The sequence below is a fragment of the Rousettus aegyptiacus genome, unplaced genomic scaffold (assembly GCF_014176215.1).
Source record: "Rousettus aegyptiacus isolate mRouAeg1 unplaced genomic scaffold, mRouAeg1.p scaffold_m13_p_4, whole genome shotgun sequence".
In the NCBI taxonomy this organism is placed as follows: domain Eukaryota; kingdom Metazoa; phylum Chordata; class Mammalia; order Chiroptera; family Pteropodidae; genus Rousettus; species Rousettus aegyptiacus.
The window spans coordinates 119,790,521-119,811,243 of NW_023416307.1; the positions used below are offsets into that span (position 1 = coordinate 119,790,521).

Genomic DNA, 20,723 nt, shown 5'->3' on the forward strand with positions numbered 1-20,723 from the left:
TTTTGGACAGTGTCCCACTTATTTGGCTCTCGTTTTACTCTACCTGCCAGGTCAGAGGCTGTGCTGCCTTCATTTGTGGGGCTTAGGTGGAAGGTGATTCTGCAACTTTAGGTTCTGGTCACGTCTGCTGAAGCACTGGAGAATAGCCTTTCTCACTTGATAAGTCAGGGTAGGGGGCAGAGAAGTTACCTTTCTTTAATTGTTCAAAGTAAGTGCTGCTGAAGGGAATCATTTGCAACTCTGAAGAGTAGTTTCTCTAGCAAGAGGTTTAAGTTGTTATAATACTCATTTGGGGAATGGTGTGTATGTGTTGTGATGCCATAACACATTGTGTCCTGTCTTGTAGTGTAACCTCTTCCGAGAAGGTGGACAAAGCCCAGCGCTATGCCGACTTCACTCTCCTCTCCATCCCGTATCCAGGTAGGGAGCTCTTTTCAGGGTCTAGTCAAGTGACAGGCTTCCAAGGACTGGGGCCTCTGTTCTCCAAGGCTGTCTGTAGGCCTTTAGCACTTAGGTACATAAGTGCCGTGGACCTTTCTAGGAGGATTTGTGTCAGCCAGCATAGCACACTGTGGCTCCCAGTCATAGACTTTCACACTTAGGGTAAGACACTGTCAGAGAGGTCTACGTGTTGAGTTTTGACTCACATACTCACCACTACAACCTTGAGCGAGTTACTTTACCTCTCCAACTTCAGGTTTCCTCAGGTGTCATTTGGAACTTAGTAAGGCTTAGCTTAGGGTTTTGTCATGAAGAGTAGATGAGATCATGTTTATAAAAGTGCTCTGTGCAGGTAAAGTATAAAATTATTAGTACTCTGTGCCAGCAGCTAATTGTGCTGGGCTGAACTGTATGTCTGTGAACCTTTGCATGTCTGAAATTGCCTCGGGCAGGGCTGTTCTGGTGGTAGAAAAATATAATTGCTCTGTCCTCAGTTGTACTTGGTTGGTGTTGGCCTCACCATGTTGCAAAGCACTTTGGTGTGCACAGTGCTAGCTGTGTTTTCCTCCTGCACACAGCTTTGTATGTGATCAGTGGCCAGGGCAGTAATCTCTGTACTGGATACTAAAGCTGTATTGGTCTAGCTGGTAACATTTAACCTTTCTGGCAATACCTGCTTGTTCAGCAAGGGAGGCCAAGGCGCCCTAACAGCAGTATAAGACTTTGTCAACAAACAACAGAAAGTGTAGTTTTTCTCCTTGAGAACTCTCTCCTGCTTCTCAGCACCAGCATTCTGCCTTCGGTCCTGTGCTGGACCTTGTCTCTTCATTGTGGAGCCACATAGCCAATAGCAAGGGCAGGCTGGTGACAACAGGTTGCTATATAGCCAGGAGGCCTTCTCATTAGAACTGCAAGTTCATCTAGTGCCTGGTAGTGAGAGGGTATCCTCATCAGTGTAAGCTGGTGGCATTGAAACCATGACCCCTGATAGCCTGGCACTCTGGTGGCTTCCACCAGAGTCTTTTCCCTCTTCTCTGCCAGCTTAGCATTTGGTGCCATGTAGAGCTGGGCATGCGTCTTAGTCATAGCACTATGTATCTTTGAACAAGTCCCTTAACCCTTTGAGCATCGGTTTCATCCTCCATGAAATAAAGATAATGATGCTTATTTCGGGGTAAAGTGCCAGATACATCCCTAACAAGTCAGGTGCTTGGTAAACACCAGGCTAAATAATGGATACGTGGGAGGAAAGGCTCAGCGAAGCTCCTGTTCCTAAAAGTTACCTTGGGCAGATGCAGACTATACTGATGACACTGTGGGCTTGACAGCATCAGAATTACATCATGACAGGAGCATCCCAACCAGGGTGTCCAAGCTGGAGCTGTCAGGTAGATCTAAAACTGGCTTCACACCAGGCTCAACTCCCTGGAGGTGCCTTAGGGGTACTTCACAGACTGAAGTATTCTATCTGACAGGAAAGATCTACATTGCCCGAGGAACCAGGTATTGCTTTCTTTTTTGTATTTAGGTTCTAAGTAGGACTTAATTACAAAAAAATAGTTTTGCTAAAAGTTTGAATACCGCTGCTCCAGGACAGTAGCATGATATCCTTTCCGCTATAGTTGGGCAACTTGTTATAAGTCTCCCAAAATGTTAACACCCTCTGAAGCACTTCATTAGGCCATAATCCAGCTAACTTGGGGCTAACAATATTTATCACGGTGTCTATAATAGCAAAACATGGGAAATGTTTCCATTAATCAGAAAAATGATTATGTAAATGATGGTACAGCCATTGACAGAATGAAATATTACAGTCATAGAAAAATACTTTATAACTTTTTGACATGGGAAACTGCTTAAGATGCTAGGCAGAATACAAATTTATATACAGTAGTCCTCCCTTATTTGCGGTTTCACTTTCTGAAGTTTCAGTTACCCACGGTCAAACACAATCCGAAAATATTAGATGGAAAATTACAGAAATAAATAATTCATAAGTTTTAAATTGCATGTCATTTTGAGTAGTGCGATGAAATCTCACGCTGTCCCTCTGCGTCCTGCCCAGGTCATGAATCATCCTTTCGTCCAACATATCCATATTGTTTATGCTGCCTGCCCTTTAGTCACTTAGTAGCCATCTCAGTTATCAGATCCACTGTCATGGTATCCCAATACCGTGTTTGAGTAAACCTTATTTTACTTAATAAAGGGCCCAAAGCATAATAGTAGTGATGCTAGCAATTCAGATATGCCAAAGAGAAGCTGTAAAGTGTGTGTGTGTGTGTGTGTGTGTGTGTGTGTGTGTGTGTGTGTGTGAAAAAACATAGTACATATAGGGTTTGGTGCTATCTGTGTTTCCAGGCATCCACTGGGGGTCTTGGAACATAGCCCCTACAGGTAAGTGGGGATGACTATAGTACATTCTCAACTATGTAAGGGAAAAAGTACTTACACAAAAGTGTGAGAAGGAAATATGCTCCCTTAATTTTTTCCCTGTTCTTCCAAAAACATTTATGTTTTCCATCTGATAGTTGTGTGTGTGTTGAGGGGAGGGTAAGTGAGACCAATAAAAATAAAAAAGGCTGGTCTGGAGGAGCGCCATTGCACACCCAGGTAAGGGGACAAGGAGAAGCACTTTTCACTTGCTATACTTATGCCTTGAAATTCTTTACATGCCTATATTCATAACAAGGAAAAGAAACAAAGTGATGTTATTCAAACCAAGTCATAAAATGCACTTTACTGAGTTTCCGGGGTCTCAGTTGAGCTCTCTAGTGACTTTGAAGCCCATCCAGGAACTATGATGGTATCAGTTCCAGTTCGATCAAACTCACTTGGGCTTACATTGGCCCTTGAAAGTGAGAAGTGTTCTGGGAGCACTTCCTCCAGAGCACCAAAATAGACGGGGCCCCAAACTCCTCAGCCCAAGTCTAATTTGTTTCCTTCTTGGGTGACTGGCTATTCTCACCCTACTTTTGATCCCAGTTCTCTTGCCTTTCAGTGGGTTCAGAAGCCTATTCAGGTAATGAATGCTACGAATCGCCCTGGGTACCAAGTCTGTCTTAATTCTCTTTCTCACAGAAAACATTGCTTCTGCATCTTAGGCTGGTCAGAGCTCAGCCTGGAGCCCTTGGTGTTGATTTGAACATCTTGAGTTTGGGAAAACAAAGCACTTCACAGGAGCTCTGAGAGATAATTGGTGTCTCTTCTAAACCTGGCTAAGAAGCTCAGGGCCTCTGTCTGATATTTATATGTCTCTTTCTCCCAGCGAGGCACCCAAGAATAGGCTAAAGTGTTATAGCTGAGGATTGTTTCCTAACTTCTCAGTCAGCAGTAAGTTTTGGGGTATTAGAGTGTGGGATGAGAGCCAGGTCTACAAAGCATGAGCTGTGTCTCTCTAGATCTTCCTCTCCAAAGGAACCTTTTCTTTCTTCCTTGGGGTGACCTCAGATAGAAACTTAGCCCAAGAGTAGCTGGAGAGTTCCATGTGAATTTTTGGCCTGTGGCGACTTCTGTAGAATTCAGACAATCGTTTTGCCTTTGGGGACCTCGTCAGATTTAGACCTGTGGCCAAACCCATGTGTCCTCCAAAGTTTGTGTTGGCCCTGGTTGAGGAACTGAGAGTAACTACAGGAAGCTACTCTCAAAGTTCTTACTCACCCTCCTAAAGCCACAGCAGACCCTGGATGCTCACTGTGCTGTGTTATAAGGGCAAGCCTCATTCTCTTTGAGCTAAGCAGTTGACTGTAAGCTGCAGAGCTAGCACTGTGAGTTCTTGTTGCTGCAACAGCATGATGATAATATGCTGCCATTTGAATGCCACTTTAATCAGTGCTGTGCTAGGTGTTTTATATGTGTTATTTCATTTCATCCTTAAAGAACTGCTTTTCAAATGAGAAAATCAAGACTTAGAGAAGTTAAACAACTTGTTCATAAAGAGCTAAATGAAAACCTGAGATCTGAAGCTGAGAATGTTCCCTAAGCCCTTTTCTCTCCACTGGTTTCTCTGTATTCATGAGGGTTTGCTTAGTGGGGTTTCTTAGATTTTTTTTTTTCCAGCGAACGATGCAGAAAAGTACCTCTTGGCCAGATTTGTTAGAGACGGATGTGTCGCTTAGCATCTGTCACATTGCAGGCACTGTCTGTGGTCCTTTCCCATAAGCTACAATGTTCAGTCCTCACTGAAAGCCTGAGAGGTTGGTATAAGAGAGGAGGGGCAGCGATCCTCTGCAACTACATAAGTTGCTGAGATACTGCTGACGGGACTCAGATTGTAAGCCATGCTTTTTGTTTCCTGGCTGTTGACACTTTGGGGACATGTAAGACAAAGTAGGATCTGAAATGAGGGGGAACTGACCAATAACCAATGAGTACAGATGGAGAGAGGTGTGCAGGCAAGCAGTAACTAGCAACCGGAGGAGCACTGGAGGCTCATTCCCTGTCTCTCCCCACCTGTGTCAGCTGTGGCCTCATCTGGGACCCACCAGTGTGGAGAAGTATGTGAGCTGGTGTGCCACCTCAGTCCTGCAGCACTCAGGGTCATCTAAGGAGACTAGGTTAGAAAGGGTTATGTCATAACTCTGTCCTCCTTTTCCAGGCTGTGAATTTTTCAAGGAATATAAAGATCGAGATTACATGGCTGAAGGGCTCATTTTTAACTGGAAGCAGGTATGAACAATAACATTCATCAACTTGGGTCTTTAAGTAGCTAGCAGTCTTTTTGGGGAAAATAACTACCCCTTTTTTTCTCTTCTCTTCGAATGAGTCTCATTATTTTTCTCTTCCTCTTCTCCTTGTATATACATGTTTACATTGCTATCATATATATTTTCCTCTTCCCTGTTCAATTTCTCCCTTTCTTTAGAGGAGTTTTCAGGGACAAGATAGGACAAATCCTTTGTTCTGCCATCTGTGTCAAAGATGGGACCAGCATTCTGTTCCTTCCTCAGTCGGAATAGATCACAGGAGCCTGCTGGAGGCTGAATATAGGTTGATCACATCTGTTTCAGCAACAAACACTTGAGTGACAAACTGAAAAGCTTCCCTTGGCAGTGGTATCTGGTCCCTTTGATTTTTAAGCTGTCACTCCCTAGGGTAGTGCAAGCATCTGGCCTGGAGAAGGCAGGCACTGTGGAGGGATGTCCTGCTTGCCTTTGGTAGCCACAGCTTCATGCCTGCAATCTGCCCTGTCACCCTGTCTTCTCTTGCTGGCCAACCCACATCTCACAGGTGTCTTTTCTGTCCCTAGGACTACGTTGATGCCCCACTGAGCATCCCTGACTTCCTGACTTGCTCTCTAAACATTGACTGGAGCCAGTATCAGGTAAGGGGGCTGACTTGAGCAGGGTGAGTTAACGAAAGGGGCCAAGAGGACCCCTGGTGCCTACTTTGCAAGTCCCTCATGCAGGCACCTGAAGGCCTGGCTTCTGCCCTCTGACTTCTCAAAACCTAGGAAAGGAGGAACTGCTTATCTGTTTAACTCTCTCCAGATTTCTCTTGGCCCAGAAAATCCAAGCTTTCTGAATGTGACTCATTCAAAGATCTGCATCCACCAGGGGGTTCTGTTTCCAGAGGATCTCATGGTGTCTGCTTTCCACCTCTGGGCTTTAGTGACTTTTTTTTATTTTTTCTTTTAAATGTGTGTTCTACCAGAGGAAGTGCAGAGCTGCCTGACCTCATTTGATTATAGAAGCTTTAAAATTATATCCACTATGCTCCTCTCCTCTGTCACCTTCTACCATGGAAAGTTTCCTAGTCTTACCGGATGTTTAGCCCACTGTACAAGCCGAAAAGCCGTCAGAGATCTCCTTGCCATCTGCTTTAGCCAGGACAAGCAGCCTTGTTCCCCTGCCACCTTCCCCATGTCTGTTCCCTCTGCCTGGCTGCCACCTCCCAAGCTCCTCTCGTCTGGCAGACACACTGCCTCTATATGGCTCAGATGTCAACTCCAGGAGGCCTTCCCTGATGTTTCCTGTTTCCTCCCCCTGCCCTAATCCCCATCCTGGAGGGTCGATGCCTGCATCTACATTCCTGTTGACCCCTGGGCACATCTATCATGGAATTTTCCACTGAGCCTTAGTCACTAATTTAGAGATCTGCTTCCCCATCTCCGGTAGACTGAGGTCCAGGAGGATAGGGAAACATGGCTTGTGCATCCCCAGCACAGAAACGCACAAAGCCCGGAGCTGGAAAGACTGAGCCAGTGAATACCCAGAAAACATCCTTTTTCCCTCCCAATTTTTCTCTACTCCCAGGTCCAGACAATTCCCATTTTGTTCTGAGGTCTCCCTAAGAGAGGCGTGGCCCACTTCTTAGGTAGCTGTGTGCTACCATATCATGTTGGACTTTGTTTTTCTGGTAGCAGGTGGTCTCTAAAGGCAGAGGCTATGCTTATCTCATTTTATCTTTTACTTCCAGCCCCTAATCTCAAAGCAGATGCTCCATAACTATTTAAGTGAATGAGTTAGAGTGGCATCAAGTCTTCTCTACAAAGGTGTTTCTACAAGAGACAGGGCGTTAAGAAGGAGAGCCAGCCAGCTGTTTGTTGTGCCCCAGAAGGCTGTAGCAGGAACAGGTTGGGGGCCTTGTCCTCTGGTCTCAAGTCCCAGGCTGTACCTAGACAGATTGAGTGACCAAAGATCTACAGGCTTCCTTCTTAATTTGTTGTATGCAGAGGTCTCAAGCCCAGCCCAGTCCCCCCTTATTTTCCTTTCTGGCATGTTTTTTCTCCTTATAGAGATACAAACTGAATCTGAGGAACTACTCCCTCACCAAATAAGGTGAAGCTGTAGGGATTTGATGTGTTGACAATGTGAGGATGTTTGTCTCTCTAGGATGGAGTCCTGTTAATGGGAGGAGGAGTCCTGCTTCATAGACAGAGGCCCTGGATCTAGACCCTGGGTTGCTCAGCCCTTCTTGCGTGTCTCTGTAGCCTTGAGCAAGTGACCACTTTTATCTGAAAGTGGAGTTGACAACACGTATGTAACATTGTGGCGAGGTTCAAATCTGATCACTGTGTGAAAGCGACCTCTTAACTGAAATGCCAGATTGATTTTAATGATGATAATCAAGAAGTAGGCTACTAACTTAAGCAAGTGAACACTAATGTTCCAGGCACAAAATAACATGCCTTCCTCTCCAGCTGCTCAACTGGTTGGTCTCACTGGGCCTCCTGCCATCTTCTTCCTTGGCCAGATATGGGTTCTGTCCTTTCAGCTCCTTCAGTGTTGGGGTCCAGGGCTTCCTGTTACTCCTGATCTCCTAAAGTAATCTCGTTCATCGTCCACTGCATTAGCCGACTGCCAGTTGCCCAAATCTGGGACTCTGAGCCAGGCCTTTCTTTGGTGATCTACATCTCCATCACCCTTCACAAGGGTTCTTCCGTGCAGCCACCTCAAACTTGAGCTGTCCGAAATGGAATTGGCCACAACCTAGAGTCCCCCTAGGCCCTCCACCATCTACCCAGTTGTTCAAACTCGAAACTTGGGTACTTCTCTCCTCCATAATCATTGCCAGGTCCTATCAATTCTCTAAATTTCTGCCCCTAGTGAAACTCTCCAGTCTCTTATGCCACTAGCCTAGTCCAGGCCACTGTCATCTCAGTGAATCTCATGTCTGAGCCTGGGACCACTTTGAAGGGTCACTGGAAACAGTGAAAGTAAAACATTTGAATGGGGCCTCAACAAATAGCAATACTCATGATGGAGCATGGTCATCATTGTCATCCCTTTCTTTAAAACCTGCCACTTGCTTTCCCATTTGTCTCAAGAGATAGCCCAAGGACCCTTTCACGGCCCACCCAGCTGCCTGTGGTCCAGCCTTATTCTTGTGACTCACTGGCTGTCCTCTCCTCCAATTACACTGGCCTCCTTTCAGCCCCTTAGAGAAGACTGCTCTCCAAGATTGTGCATGCTAATTTCTCTTCCAGAAATCCTTGTACCCTTTTCCTTCCCTCTTTTATGTGTGCACCACATCCAAGAAGCCTTCCCTAATGGTCCCTATGGATGAGGTTAGGGTCACCTCACTGATTACATGGTCCTGCAGCATCCTAGAGGTTTCCTATTAGTCTTCATACCTGTGGCAGTTCACTTTGCCTTACCTCTCCTGGAGCCCCATGAGGGCTGACATTGTCATTCACCGTGTCCCAGGGCCAGATCCTCAGTGATATTCAGCACCTGAGCACTGGTGGCAGTGTATGTCTGAGACTTGCTGCCTTCCATACAACCAGACTGAATTCTACAGAGGTCTGCTGCTTCTTTCTCTGCTCTAAGACCCCTTCCAGTGTCTGCTTCTCCTCAAGCTAGCCCCTGCCTGTGAACAGGTTGTGAAGGACATTCTGCAGGTACCTCTTAGTCCCTAAGGATTAAGCTTTGGAACTGCAGAGATGCCAAAATGGCTGCTGCCCAAACTGGATTCAGTTCCCGAAAATAAGCAACAACATAGCCATCACCTGCATAGTAGGGCTATTGACCAGTGAACTCTGTAGAGAAAATAATTGGGCTGGGCCTTTGCAGGGTGAGTAGGAGTTTGCCAGCCAGGGGAGAAGAGTACTCCAGGCATTGAAACATAAGCAGAGGCTTGTGCTTAGCTCTGTACCCAGATACTTTTTCATGCTGCATGTCGGATGAGAGTCAGAGATGAGCCGAGATTTTAACGCATTTCCCAGGTCTTCCTCATGTCTGCCAAACTCGTTTCTTACTCTGGTTTGTAGGAAATGTCCCTGCACTATAGCATGTGATTAAGAATGTGCACTTCATAATTGGCAGAACTGAGTTCATGTCCCAGCACAGCTTAGCTGTGTGACCTTGAGCTTGTGCCAGCCCAGCCTGTGCTTCCTACCCCAGCACTGGACTCAGTGTGAATCTGCTGTCTTCCCTGGTTGTTGGCGTCACCTTTAAACAGCCGCTGTGGTTGGAGTTCCGCAGGCTCCAGTCCTGCCCACTCCTGGCTGCTGTAGTCTTCCCTCAGCCCTCCTGACCTCTCTGGGCTTTGTGTGGCTTAGCTCCTGCCTCCTGCTCCTCCTTTTTTCACCCTGCCAGAATTACAGCTCTCAGGAAGTCTATTGGCAATGATGTGTCTGGCATGTTTGAGCCAGATGAGTGGAGAGACCCCAGTGCTACTATGGGTAATGACTTCATTAGTGTAGCACTGCAGTGCTGTCTCTGGAGCTGCTGAAAGTGGGTCAGGACTCTCCAGGGTCTGTGAGAGGGTCAGGTAAATGAGCCTGATTTAAATTCCTGGGAAAACCATTCCAATTACAGGTGCCGTGTTCACTCTCCCCCCCGGGAAGTGCTTTCTCATTCGCATTTACTGCCCTCTCTGCATAGCCCTAGAACACTGATAAGCAGTTGTCACAGGCTTTTCTCCCTGCTAGGTGGAAGGGAGCTACAGAACTGGGTCAAGCCCCTCCATGGAATTCCAAATTCCAAGTAGACTATTCCTAAGAGCATCTGGTTTAGACCTCTTACTTGGGCTAGAACACAGGTTCTAATCTCTTTATAGCTTTTGCCTATTTTTCTCCTCCCACCTCATGGGCCTCCTGTTTTAAAAGATTCTGTCTGCCAAACAGACTGCATTTATTATTCATCAAAAGACAGTATACAGTGAATAGCAATAAAAAGCAAATGAAACATGGTTGATGAGAAGGTTGATATTTTCCTTGCTTTCTGAGATGTGATAGATGAAGGAAAGACTCTTTTTGTTTGGTGACAGTGGCCATGGGCTCAAGGCACTTTGTTCTATTAACAACCTCAAGAGCCATATGGGGAGCCCAGGGCTTAGAGGAGGTAAATGGATGACTGCTGCTGGTGGGTGTGGGGCTGTGGGTTGCTCAGGCCTCTGCATGGCTTCCCCTTCCTCACCCTTGTGTTGGGTTAGAACAAACTGAGTAGGGGGGACCTGTTGGGATGAGGGTGCAGGGAGAGGTGGAAAGAGCTCTCAGAGTAGGAAGTAAAGTCTTGGATTTGGGACCTATGACATGTGCCCAAGAGCCTTGAGTATTTGTTGCCTGAGAATAGCCCTTAGTATTTTATTTTTTAAATACTTCAAATTCCCAACCCCTTTTTATCCTTCTTCCCCAACAGAGTTGGGATCTGGTGCAACAAACACAAAACTACCTGAAACTGCTGCTTTCCATAATTAACAGCGATGGTAAGTCTGCCTCTGCCTGAGGCCTCAAGCTACAGATCTCTTGGGCGTTTCCGGGTCATGACACTGTAAATGTGTGTTTGTTGGGGCCACACACATAATTTTTGCTCTATGGTAGAAGGATTTGGGGATTCCTTTTTCCATTGACAGCTTTATTCCATGTCCTCAAAACACTAGAAAACAAAATAATGAACTCGTTATTATCTGAATCCCATACAGGATGTTTCTGCACTGGGTTAGCTGGCCTTTGAGCTTTGAGCATCAGCACTGTATGAGGGGGCCAGAATACCCTCTTTTAATTCAGAATGATGAGAGAAAATCAGTCCCAGCTTCTTATTGGGCACACAAAACTCATACAGGGCCAGTCAGCTCACCCTAGTTGGCTGTTTTAATTGGATGGTGTCTCTGTAGCACTTGGCGTCTCTGGGGCATGCTGATTCTAACTCCTCAATATCAGTCAGGTCTTGTGTGGGATTGTACTCGCTTGAACAAGTGGAAATATATTTGCTTATACAACCAAGAAGGCCCAAAGGCAGAGCCAGGTGCCTCACAAATGTCACAAAGAATCTCATTTCTCATACCCACTGTCTAATTAGCTGCATGGCTAATAACCTTTCCAGACTTGTTTCCTGCCATCTTAACTCCCCCAGAGAAGAGAAACTGCCTCTGTCCCAGAGCTCATGCTCATGGGCCCAGTTTGGGTCAAGGACCCATCCTTGACCCAGTAACTGTGGCTAGGTTTATTAAAAAAAAAGTCAGATTCCTGCCCCTGGACCTAGGCAGTGGTTCTCTATCTGGGGCAATACTGCCCCTCAAGGGGGTTTCTGGAGAGTTGTGTGTTGCAGGAACTAGGGAAGGGCTACCAGCATTCGGTGGATGTTAGCCAAGGATCCTAAATGTCCTTGGGACAACACTGCAGAGTGAATTATCTTCCCCCAAAATACCTGTAGTGAGAAATGCTGAGTGGGGACATTTAGGTCAGCCCCCCCTAAATGACCTGGGCAGAGTAGACCGTCCAGGCATTACTGCTTCCCTGAAAGCACACCAAGAACTGTAGCCAGAAGAAATAAGAGATACTGCAGATAGACAGGTCTCCCTCCTATCCTCCGCCCCCCTTTCTGGGACTAGATTGGAGAAGGATCATGGGGAGGCCCTCCAGGAAGAGGGAGACTAGGAGCAGCCTGGCTGTCGTATCAGGCCAGAAGAGTGGCATGTCCCCTTCTCATCAGCCCATGTTTGCTTCTCTTCTGGACCTCCTGTTCTGTGGTTCCTGAGTAGATGACAGCGGGCTGCTTGTACACTGTATCTCAGGCTGGGATCGGACCCCCCTCTTCATCTCTCTTCTGCGCCTTTCCTTGTGGGCTGTGAGTATGGATGGGCTGGGCCATGGGGTCAGGGAGCATTCAGAGGCCCCTATGAAGGTCTACCGTCTTAGAGCATTAGAGCTACCTCTAGAAAGTAGAGAAGATTTGGAGTGAGGGACCCCAAGTTGGAGCAGGTGTTGTGTTTAACCCTGTTCCTGGGATTGTTGGGTAGGTGGTTGTCACTGGGTCTGCAGTTGTGGTTCAGCTTCTGGAAAAAAGAGGGGGCTTTGTCACGGGGAGGCATCTTTCTGATCTTGACATGTCTCTCCGGTTTCTTCAGGATGGGCTCATCCACACATCCCTGAAGCCTGCTGAAATCCTCTACCTAACTGTGGCCTATGACTGGTTCCTCTTTGGGTAAGCCTTTGGGGAATATCAGTTGTGGGGTAGGAGTGGTACCTTGAGAACTACGTTTCTGTGTGTCTGTGGGTAGAGTGGCTTCTGTTATAGAGTTGGAGGTGAGACTAATCCTGCCCTCTTAGGAAAGACTGAAAGATGCTAGTCAGGCCCTACCTGAGTCTATGGTGTCAAAGTCACACTCCCTGTGACCTGGGTCCCCTTTGCCCTCCCGTCTCAGCACTGCTGACTTTGACCTCCTTTCCTTTTTGTTTCAGGCACATGTTGGTAGATCGGCTCAGCAAAGGAGAGGAGGTGGGTGTTGCTCACAGTCTGTCAGCACATGCCAGAACTCCAAGAGCTTAGGCTCTTATATGCAAAGAAGGACAAGATGACCTTCTGTTTGGTGTTCACCCATCCCTGGTGCATGCTGGGATTAGGCAGCATGGTGGGAAAAGCACCAGCACAGTAGCCCCCATTTTGAGTCTTGGTTCCTCTCTTGCTTGGTAGAGATAATACTTGCCCATATGGCTACCTGTGACCTTAGAGCGTCAGTCCTTTTTTCCCTCTTTTTGCTTCTTGTGGGTGACCTTGTTTTCTCCACTCAGCTCTGGAACTAATTTATAAATCCTTTTCTGTGCCCTTCATCCTTACAACTAAAACCCAGACGCTCGTCTCTGTCCTCTCTACTCTCATCACACCCACTCAGCAACTTTTAAGCCCCAGGGCCGTCTGTGCAAGCAAGGCCCTGCCCTGCTCCTCACTACCAGCCTTAGGTGAGGCATAGCCAGGGTCCCCTTCCTTTCTGGGGGCTGTCCCTTTTTCTTGCTGATCTCTGATCTCTCCATGCCCCATCTTTTTTGCTGCTTTTTGTAATCTTTGCCTCTTTAGTATGCTTGTTTTCCTCATACACAGGCCTGGAGTTAGACCCAAGTTTGAATCAAAGTTGCCTTGCTCATTACCTGGGTGACCTTGGGTAATGTGATTAACCTTGAGTCTCCTGCTGTTGCTCATGCTGCCTCAGAGAGAGTATGAGTCCATTTGCCCAGTGTGGGAGCTGTCACATGGTGTTAGCTCTTTTTCTTCTGCCCCCCACCCCACCCCCCGGTCTCCCTCTTATTTTCCTAAAACATCTTTCTCAACCTCCTGAGACTGCCTTCTTTTCCAGGCATTTTATGTAGTATCTCTTTCTTTTGTTCCTCCCTCATAGCTGCTCCTTGTCCCTTCTAAATCTCTTCTGAGCACTTATCGCATCTGCCAGGGCTGCAGAGCTCATAAGCCTGTTCCTCAGAGGCCTCCGTGAACTCTATTATAGGCAGTGACTTTGGCATTGAAATAGGCACATAAAGCCCCTTTGCAGCCTCTCATTTTGAGACTCGCTGGCTACTTTAGGACACTTGCCCTTCATGCCCTCTCCCCCACCCCCGAAGCAGGCTAGATTCTGTTTTCAGAGACTGTGCGAGGGTGAGGCTGAGCCCAGTGGGTCTGGATTCGAAGCCTGGCCATCTCTTGGCATACACAGAGGGTCTCCTTATTTGGGAGGTTGCACTTCAGGGCATGGGCTTTTCTCTTACCCCACCAGACACTCAAGATACTGATGCTTTAAAAAATAAAAACAAAAAACTGAGGTCTATTAAATAGCACTCTGTTTCCCTCCCTTGTCTTTGAGTTCACAGAGTACATTAGCATGTTAAAGACGAAAAGTCTTTGGTGAAAACACCTATTTAATTTCATATAGCACATTTTTGTCCTGACCTGGCCTGCCTGCCTGCCTGCCTCCCTCCCTCTCTTTCTTTTTGAAGAAATAATATGAGGCTCTGGAGGGATCCATGGACCACACCTCTCAGAATTACTGGGGAGTTTAAAAACTGCAAAGACTACGCCTTGTGAGCATTTCATGGAGACCCATTTCACTAGGACTATGGCTAGAAGGGAGAAGAGAGAATTTGCTGGTGGCAGTGGGGATGTGGCGAGAGTGCAGGAGCCGCCTCCTGCCTGTGCCACCTCGTACCGAGAACTGCCCCTCACAGCTGAGCACTGCGGGCTCTAGGTCAGACAGTGCCTGCCCCTCATCCCTGGTTCTCCTGAACCACTATTTCTGGACATCCCCCTATAAAATCTGGTCCCTTTTCCTTCTGGTGTTCCTTAATTTGTATCCATTTAATCTCTTTGTCTCCAAATAATCTCTCTCCCAGCTGTCTTTTCCTGTTAGCCTCTCTCCCTGGGGTTCTAGGGAGAGGCTGAGGGGAGAAGCTTCTCTTTTCTTCATCCTTTTCAAAAGCCTGAGAACATGCATGTTGAATTTCAAGAGTTTGAAATGAGTTTCTTTCTTGCATTCCCAAGAAAGAAACACAGTCCGTCCCTTCCTTGCCCCAGCCCAAGTGCTGTTAAGCCCTCTCTGCCACCTCTACTATGTATAGACCAGAATATCCAGCAGGGTCCCCAAAGCAGAGCTGCTCTCCAGGTAGGGGCTGCCCCTGGTGGCCGGTTGCCCTCTCCTGGGCGTTCAGCCACCTAGATTCTTTCTGGAGAAGGCTGTCTTCTCATGTAGGTTGCTTTTTGGTTTCTTCTTTAGATTTTCTTCTTCTGCTTCAATTTTTTGAAGCATATCATCTCCGAGGAGTTCTCTGCTCTGAAGACACAGAGGTAAGGAGAGGCCTGCTCTCTCACCCTGGGGCCAAGGCACTCTAGGAAAGGCCACTTTAGGGCAAGCAGGGTCTTATTTGCCATCTTACCCCTGCCCTGCTTCCTTGCATGCTTGACAGGCTGGTCTTCTTTCCCTGCCTTCCCTCTGAGGCCAAGGTAGTGATCCTTGTTGAAGACCAGTGAGGCAGGGCCAGGAGTCATGTTAGCAGAAAGGTTTTAGGACAGATGAGTGGTCTCTGGTAAGTAGGAGAACGGAGTCCTTTACTACCAGGGGAGTAAAGGACTCTGGCCAAAGGAGCCCATTCACCTGCCGGAGCAGATTGCTGCCCATCACCATGGAGCAGAGTTGCTTCTAGTCTGGGAAATAGGAGTCTTGCCTGGCAGTTGCTTTAGGGCCCATGTGACAGTTGACATTTCTGAGTTCCCTTGCCTTCCAATTCCAAACTCCTAGTATGTTGGACCAGACTTGAACTCTTAGGGGCAAGGCTCATAGGGGAGAGGCAGACTTCGCTGGTCTCCCAGAAGTAGATCTGGCATTTTGTGACACTAGGTAGGACCTGTCTCCATGAGTTGCCAGTGAGTTGGAGCATTTTTCCTAGGTGGGCAATGTTGGGGACAGGGGTCAAAGGAGATCCCAGCCCAATCTGGAATTCACCTTTCTGGGTTCTGTTTATAGGAGGAAGAGTTTGCCAGCCCGGGATGCAGGCTTCACCCTGGAAGATATCTGCATGCTAAGTGAGTCACAGGCTCCAGCACATTTCCCTTCCTCTGTGAATCTTTCTGAGTATAGACCATAAAAGCATTGTTTGTTCTAGAAGTTTCTTTCTCCAGTTGTATGGTTTGGAAGAAGTGGGGAGACCAGTAGTGGGAGAAGATAACATACTGATCAATGGCACTGGCTTCTTTCAGGACGAAAGGACCGTGGCAGCACCACCAGCCTTGGCAGCGACTTCTCCCTGGTGATGGAGAGCTCCCCAGGAGCTGCTGGGAGCTTCACCTATGAGGCCGTTGAGCTGGTCCCTGCAGGAGCACAGACTCAAGCAGCTTGGTAAAGGGCCAGGCTGCAACTAAGCTTGCTCACAGCTGTGGCCCAGGGCCACCAGCTCCAGGGAGTCCTAGGAACAAAGGGGGGCCCTGACAGTAGGGCCAAGAGCACAGCTTCATTCCCTGCTGTCTCTTATGGGCCTCTGAGGCCAGCCATCTGGTTGGTGAGGGGCACTGCCTGTGGTGGCCCAGGAGTATAAAGGGCCTGGGCTCCCTGTGGGATGAAGGAAGAGGTTACCGGGCTGGGTGGACAGAGCAAGGTGAGGGGAGGCTGGTATTAAAGAGACTCCCTGGAGGAGCTCCCTTGTATCCTTTGCCTAAGAGGTGGGGGGGCCAGTTTAGAAAAAAGAAAATAAGAGATGAGTGCAAAATGATAATTGGGAGAACTAGTTTGAGGGTCAACTCCTGAGAATCTGATAAAACCTGAGAACCTGATGACTTTCTCCCTAGACAAATGGCTCAAGATTTTGTATAACAATTGTGGAGGGAGGGGCAGTTACTGAACTGTTTATTTAAGGATCCATTTTCTAACATGTGCTTTGAGGCCAGTTAGACCAGTGTTGTCCAGATGCCACAGTCCCTGCCTGAAGAGCCAGCTCTTGCTGCCCATAGTCATGCCTAAGGAAGTTCTGATGTGTGCCCACTCCCATGTGGTACTTTCCTACCGGAAGCAAAGACTGGGCCCTGAGATTTGGTAAAAGTGAGATGAGGGCTTGTCTGGGGCGGCCCTTTGGCCAACAGCCCTACTCTTTCCACTGCAGGAGGAAGAGCCACTCATCTTCTCCACAGAGTGTGCTCTGGAACCGGCCGCAGCCCTCGGAGGACCGCCTGCCTTCCCACCAAGGGCTGGTAGAAGCCAAATCTTCCAGCTCCTCCTCCTCGAACCATTCTGACAACTTTTTCAGATTAGGTAGCAGTCCCCTGGAGGTTCCCAAAGCCAGGTGAGAAGCTCCAAAGCCCTTATTGGTGAAGGTGGCTAATCTTTCCCTCTTAATAAGGCTGGAGGGTGGTGTTCAGCACCAGAGTTTACCTCAGGTGGTATCTTAGGACAGGGTTCCTCATGTGCGGCCTGGTGGGCAGTATACCAAGGAGGCCAGAGGGGATTACAAGCTTCTGGGCCAACCCGCTATTTTGAGGATGGGTTAATGTTTGGGTACAGAGCAAGAGCTGGTTTGTATAGTGGTTTAAGAGCCCGGGCAGATGAGAAATCCAGAAGACGGGTTCTTACGTGATGGGCAGAGAGTCAGGGTCGCTTTTACCTGTGGCCTTTGGCAGATTTCAGCCCACCACCTGACCTCCTTCCTTACAGACCTTACATTCTCCTTAAAAAGATGGATCTAGCCCCTTCTGGCTCTCACATGCCATGTCCGAATTGGTGGAGCAGTGAGGAGAACAGACAGTAGGGAGCTAGGCTAGATGTGCATGGCTGGGGCAAACCTCGGGGACTCTGTATATCTGGAATAGGAGCAGCTCAGCCACCATGGACAAGTGTGGCTGGAGTTGCTGCAGGAGTGATGTTTACTAGATGGGATTAAGGCTGAGCACTGGGCAGCAGCTTAGGATTGAGGGGTGGTGTGGCATGTGGGGAAAGCATTTCCTGGCTGACCTATACCACTCTTGCCATGTGAGAACCCCAGAGAAAGAATTCTGTGAATTGCTTTGTTTTCTAAAGCCTTGAGAATGTCTGGCCCTTCTAGAGAAAAAGCAGTGTAAGACTTAAGAGGTCCTTGATAAATTCTAGGGAGAAACAGGCAGAAAGAGCTGAGCATTTGCGTCCACGCTAGATTCAAGCCCAGCTCTGCCGTGTACTGCTCTAGAAGTTTCAGGCCTTTTCTTATAATAGGTCTATCCCAAAAAGGAAACCAAACCCCAGAGCCACAGGCATATTAAGGAAAGACCTGAAACTTCTGGAACCCTCGTCTCATCACCAACCTCTGGGCAAAAGCAGGAAATGGAGGAAGATGGGGAAGAGTCTCCTTCCCACGTAGGCAGAGCAGATCAGCAGTAGGCAAGTAGGAGCTATGGACTGCGCTGTCCACATGGGTGTTATGTACTCACCTCTGCGGGTGAGCCCTTCAACTCGGAGCACTGGCGTGTCTGCCAGTGCTGTAGCTGAGTCTGTTAAACAAAGACTGTGACCCCTCTGACCCCATAGGAGGTTTGGTAGAGGTGGCTGAGCAGAAATGGTGCTAGGCAAACTAGCCCACATACCTGTACTCACTCATAGCCTCTGTGCATGCGTGCTGCCCTGCCACCCTTGTCTGCACACCCGGTTTTCCTGGGGCTGCTGCAACACTGCGTGACCCTTGCCATTCTGGGCTGGAGTTCTCGCTTATCATCTCTGCCTCTTTTTCTGCCTGTGCAACATTGCTGGACAACTGGGAAGGAAACCAGGAGATTCCTCTTGTCCTTTGGAGCCCTGTCCTAGTCTTTACTGTCCAACTCCTATGGGCTCCCCTGTCGAGGCAGCTCTCTACCTCTTCCCACACCCCAGCTTTTTATTGTTTCCTTCTTGCCAAAAGAACCTATTTCCAATCTTGTGATAGTTTCCCTCAGTCTCACCAGTGGTTCTCTGCCTGGCTAGGCAGCTCAGATTCTTAAGGCCAGTCTGGTGGAGCCACCAAGACCTCTCCCTCAGAGGCTGAGAAGGGTCGGAGTATCCTCGAGCTTCTCAGTCCTGTGTGCCAGGGCCTGGTTGAGGCTGGGATAGCTGAACCAAAGTGGGACACACAGCCTTGGAGAGGCGTGAGGTAGGCTGCTGTGAGGTGTTTGATGGCTCTGCTGGGCTATTCTGGGAATGCCCACTTGGAGCCCAGCTGGGATGGCCAGGCAATAAGGTTCTGGATTGGATGCCTGTTTGCCAGAGGTTTTGAAGGACTAGATTAATCAGATTTGGAGCATTCTAATTATGCATTTCCATTAACATTAAAATTAATTTAGTCTCTTTTATCTTAAAGTGCCTGCGGGATCCTGTCATCAGCTTCCCTGCAATCAGCTTTTCAATGTAGCGGGGGAACTATATGGAAAGAAACCCTTTAGTAAAGCTATCTGTGACAGCCAGAATTCCCCTTATAATGTGAATTCTCCAGGTTTCATATGCTCCAAATTCTTGAATTCCACAAACATATCTCTTTTAAAGCAGGACTTCTCTGTAAAAGGAATTAATAAAGCTTTGTTCAAAGTGAAGAAGTGGGTGTCAGGTTAGGAAGAAAGTTCTGTGGGGTGTACTGATCATTATCCAGCCCCAACCTATACCTTTCACCAGGAAGACTGGTGGTTCTTTTTTATTTCTTTCTTTATTTTTTTGCATTATCAGCTGCCACAACAGCATCTTCTGATTGAGCTCCATTTTTGGACCACTGTTAAATCTCTCATCAGTATCTACAGGGCTGTGGGCTAGGAAGAGGCAGGACCAACATTCTGAGCTCATATTCCTCCCAAACCCTTGGTTAGTAAGTGGCCCAGCTCCATGTGGCCTTGGCCTTGGCCTGTGCTCCGGAGTCAAATATCTTTAGGGTTAGGGGGTTGCTGGCACAGCCCCGTTCATGACTGAAGAGGGATGGTGCCATCACTGAGCCTAGCATGAGCTGAGCTGCCTGAAGAACATAAAAACTTGTCTGAGGGACACCCACCAGTCTCGTTGAATAGTTAGGTAGCAACATAGGAACCAACCTCTGCTGCCCAGCTATCTGCTCTTCCCCCATCTTCCACCACCTACTAATTGCTCATTATAAGCAATGAGCTCTGGTCCCAGGCTGTGTTTAATGAGGCAGGGAAACCAGATTGCTTTCTGCAATACATAGGGTTCCTGTTCCATGTTTGACATGTTCTTGCATGGGACCAGAGCTCCAGACCAGGGACAAATGATGAGAAGCTTAAAGGCATTGCCAGCTTGAGACCCTGAGAAAACTTGGAGCCCCAGAAGACTTCTTGGGAAGAAAGATCAGTGTATTTTGGAGTTAGCATAGGCTTTGGTCAGATCTGGGTTTCACTCCCAGCTTTGCCAATCATAGCTGTGTGATGTGGGGGAAAAATCACTTCCCTTTGGAGCCTATATTTTTCATCCTATTTTTAAAGCAAGAGTAATGATACTAGTCTCCATAATAAGTTTGGGTTGAAGTGAGTTCCTGGAGTGAAGTACCTAGCACATAAATATTCATCTTTTCCACAAATGCTCAGTAAACTAGCTGTGGTTAAGGACCCATGCTTATCAGTCACTTATCTGAGTGCTTATCAGCCATGTCAGGGCACTGGGCAGGTTAAAGGCGAGGCCAGATAGGTTTCTTGCCTCAGCTGTGTGATAGGGCCAGCTCTGCTTGTATGGGTGTTCTTAATACTTCCTTCCAAAAAAAGACTGTCTAAAAGACATCTGCCTGAGTTGGGCCACAGCCGGTATCTGTCAGGAGGTGGGGGGAAGGTGGGAGTTGCAGCTTGGTTCTGTGAAGGGGGTGTCCGGGCCAGTATCCAAGGGAATAAAATGTTGCCAAGTAGCCAACCTCCTGGCAGAGGTCTGAGCCCTCTGAGCCACAGGGATGTGAACAGATGACCTTAGAAGCAACCTTGGCTCCACAGTTCTGCAGTTTGAAAGTAGCTTTGGCCCTATGTTTCTTCCAGTTCTATAGATAGGAGATTAGAAGAGATGGAGCTCAGACCACTCTTTTTTTTTTTTTTTTTTTTTTTTTTTTGCTGCTCTGTTTATGTTTGAGTAAGGATACAGAGCAGAAGAGTGTGCGATCTTATTGA

At 47.7% G+C, this 20,723-nt stretch overlaps 1 protein-coding gene across 9 annotated transcripts in view; it reads left to right on the top strand.

The window, feature by feature from the left end:
* MTMR14 (myotubularin related protein 14) overlaps nucleotides 1–20,723 on the top strand; it is a 44,424-nt gene that overhangs the window by 17,491 nt on the left and 6,210 nt on the right. For 7 of the 9 annotated variants that reach the window (XM_036219199.1, XM_016134507.2, XM_016134510.2 and 4 more), the window contains exons 7-17: nucleotides 347–420; nucleotides 5,042–5,112; nucleotides 5,693–5,767; nucleotides 10,527–10,593; nucleotides 11,869–11,954; nucleotides 12,235–12,311; nucleotides 12,569–12,605; nucleotides 14,866–14,936; nucleotides 15,613–15,671; nucleotides 15,846–15,984; nucleotides 16,742–16,921. In XM_036219199.1, coding sequence (XP_036075092.1) covers nucleotides 347–420; nucleotides 5,042–5,112; nucleotides 5,693–5,767; nucleotides 10,527–10,593; nucleotides 11,869–11,954; nucleotides 12,235–12,311; nucleotides 12,569–12,605; nucleotides 14,866–14,936; nucleotides 15,613–15,671; nucleotides 15,846–15,984; nucleotides 16,742–16,921 — 936 coding nt within the window. The remainder of the gene's footprint in view (nucleotides 1–346; nucleotides 421–5,041; nucleotides 5,113–5,692; nucleotides 5,768–10,526; nucleotides 10,594–11,868; nucleotides 11,955–12,234; nucleotides 12,312–12,568; nucleotides 12,606–14,865; nucleotides 14,937–15,612; nucleotides 15,672–15,845; nucleotides 15,985–16,741; nucleotides 16,922–20,723) is intronic. The other 2 variants (XM_016134511.2, XM_016134512.2) reach the window with 2 other exon arrangements.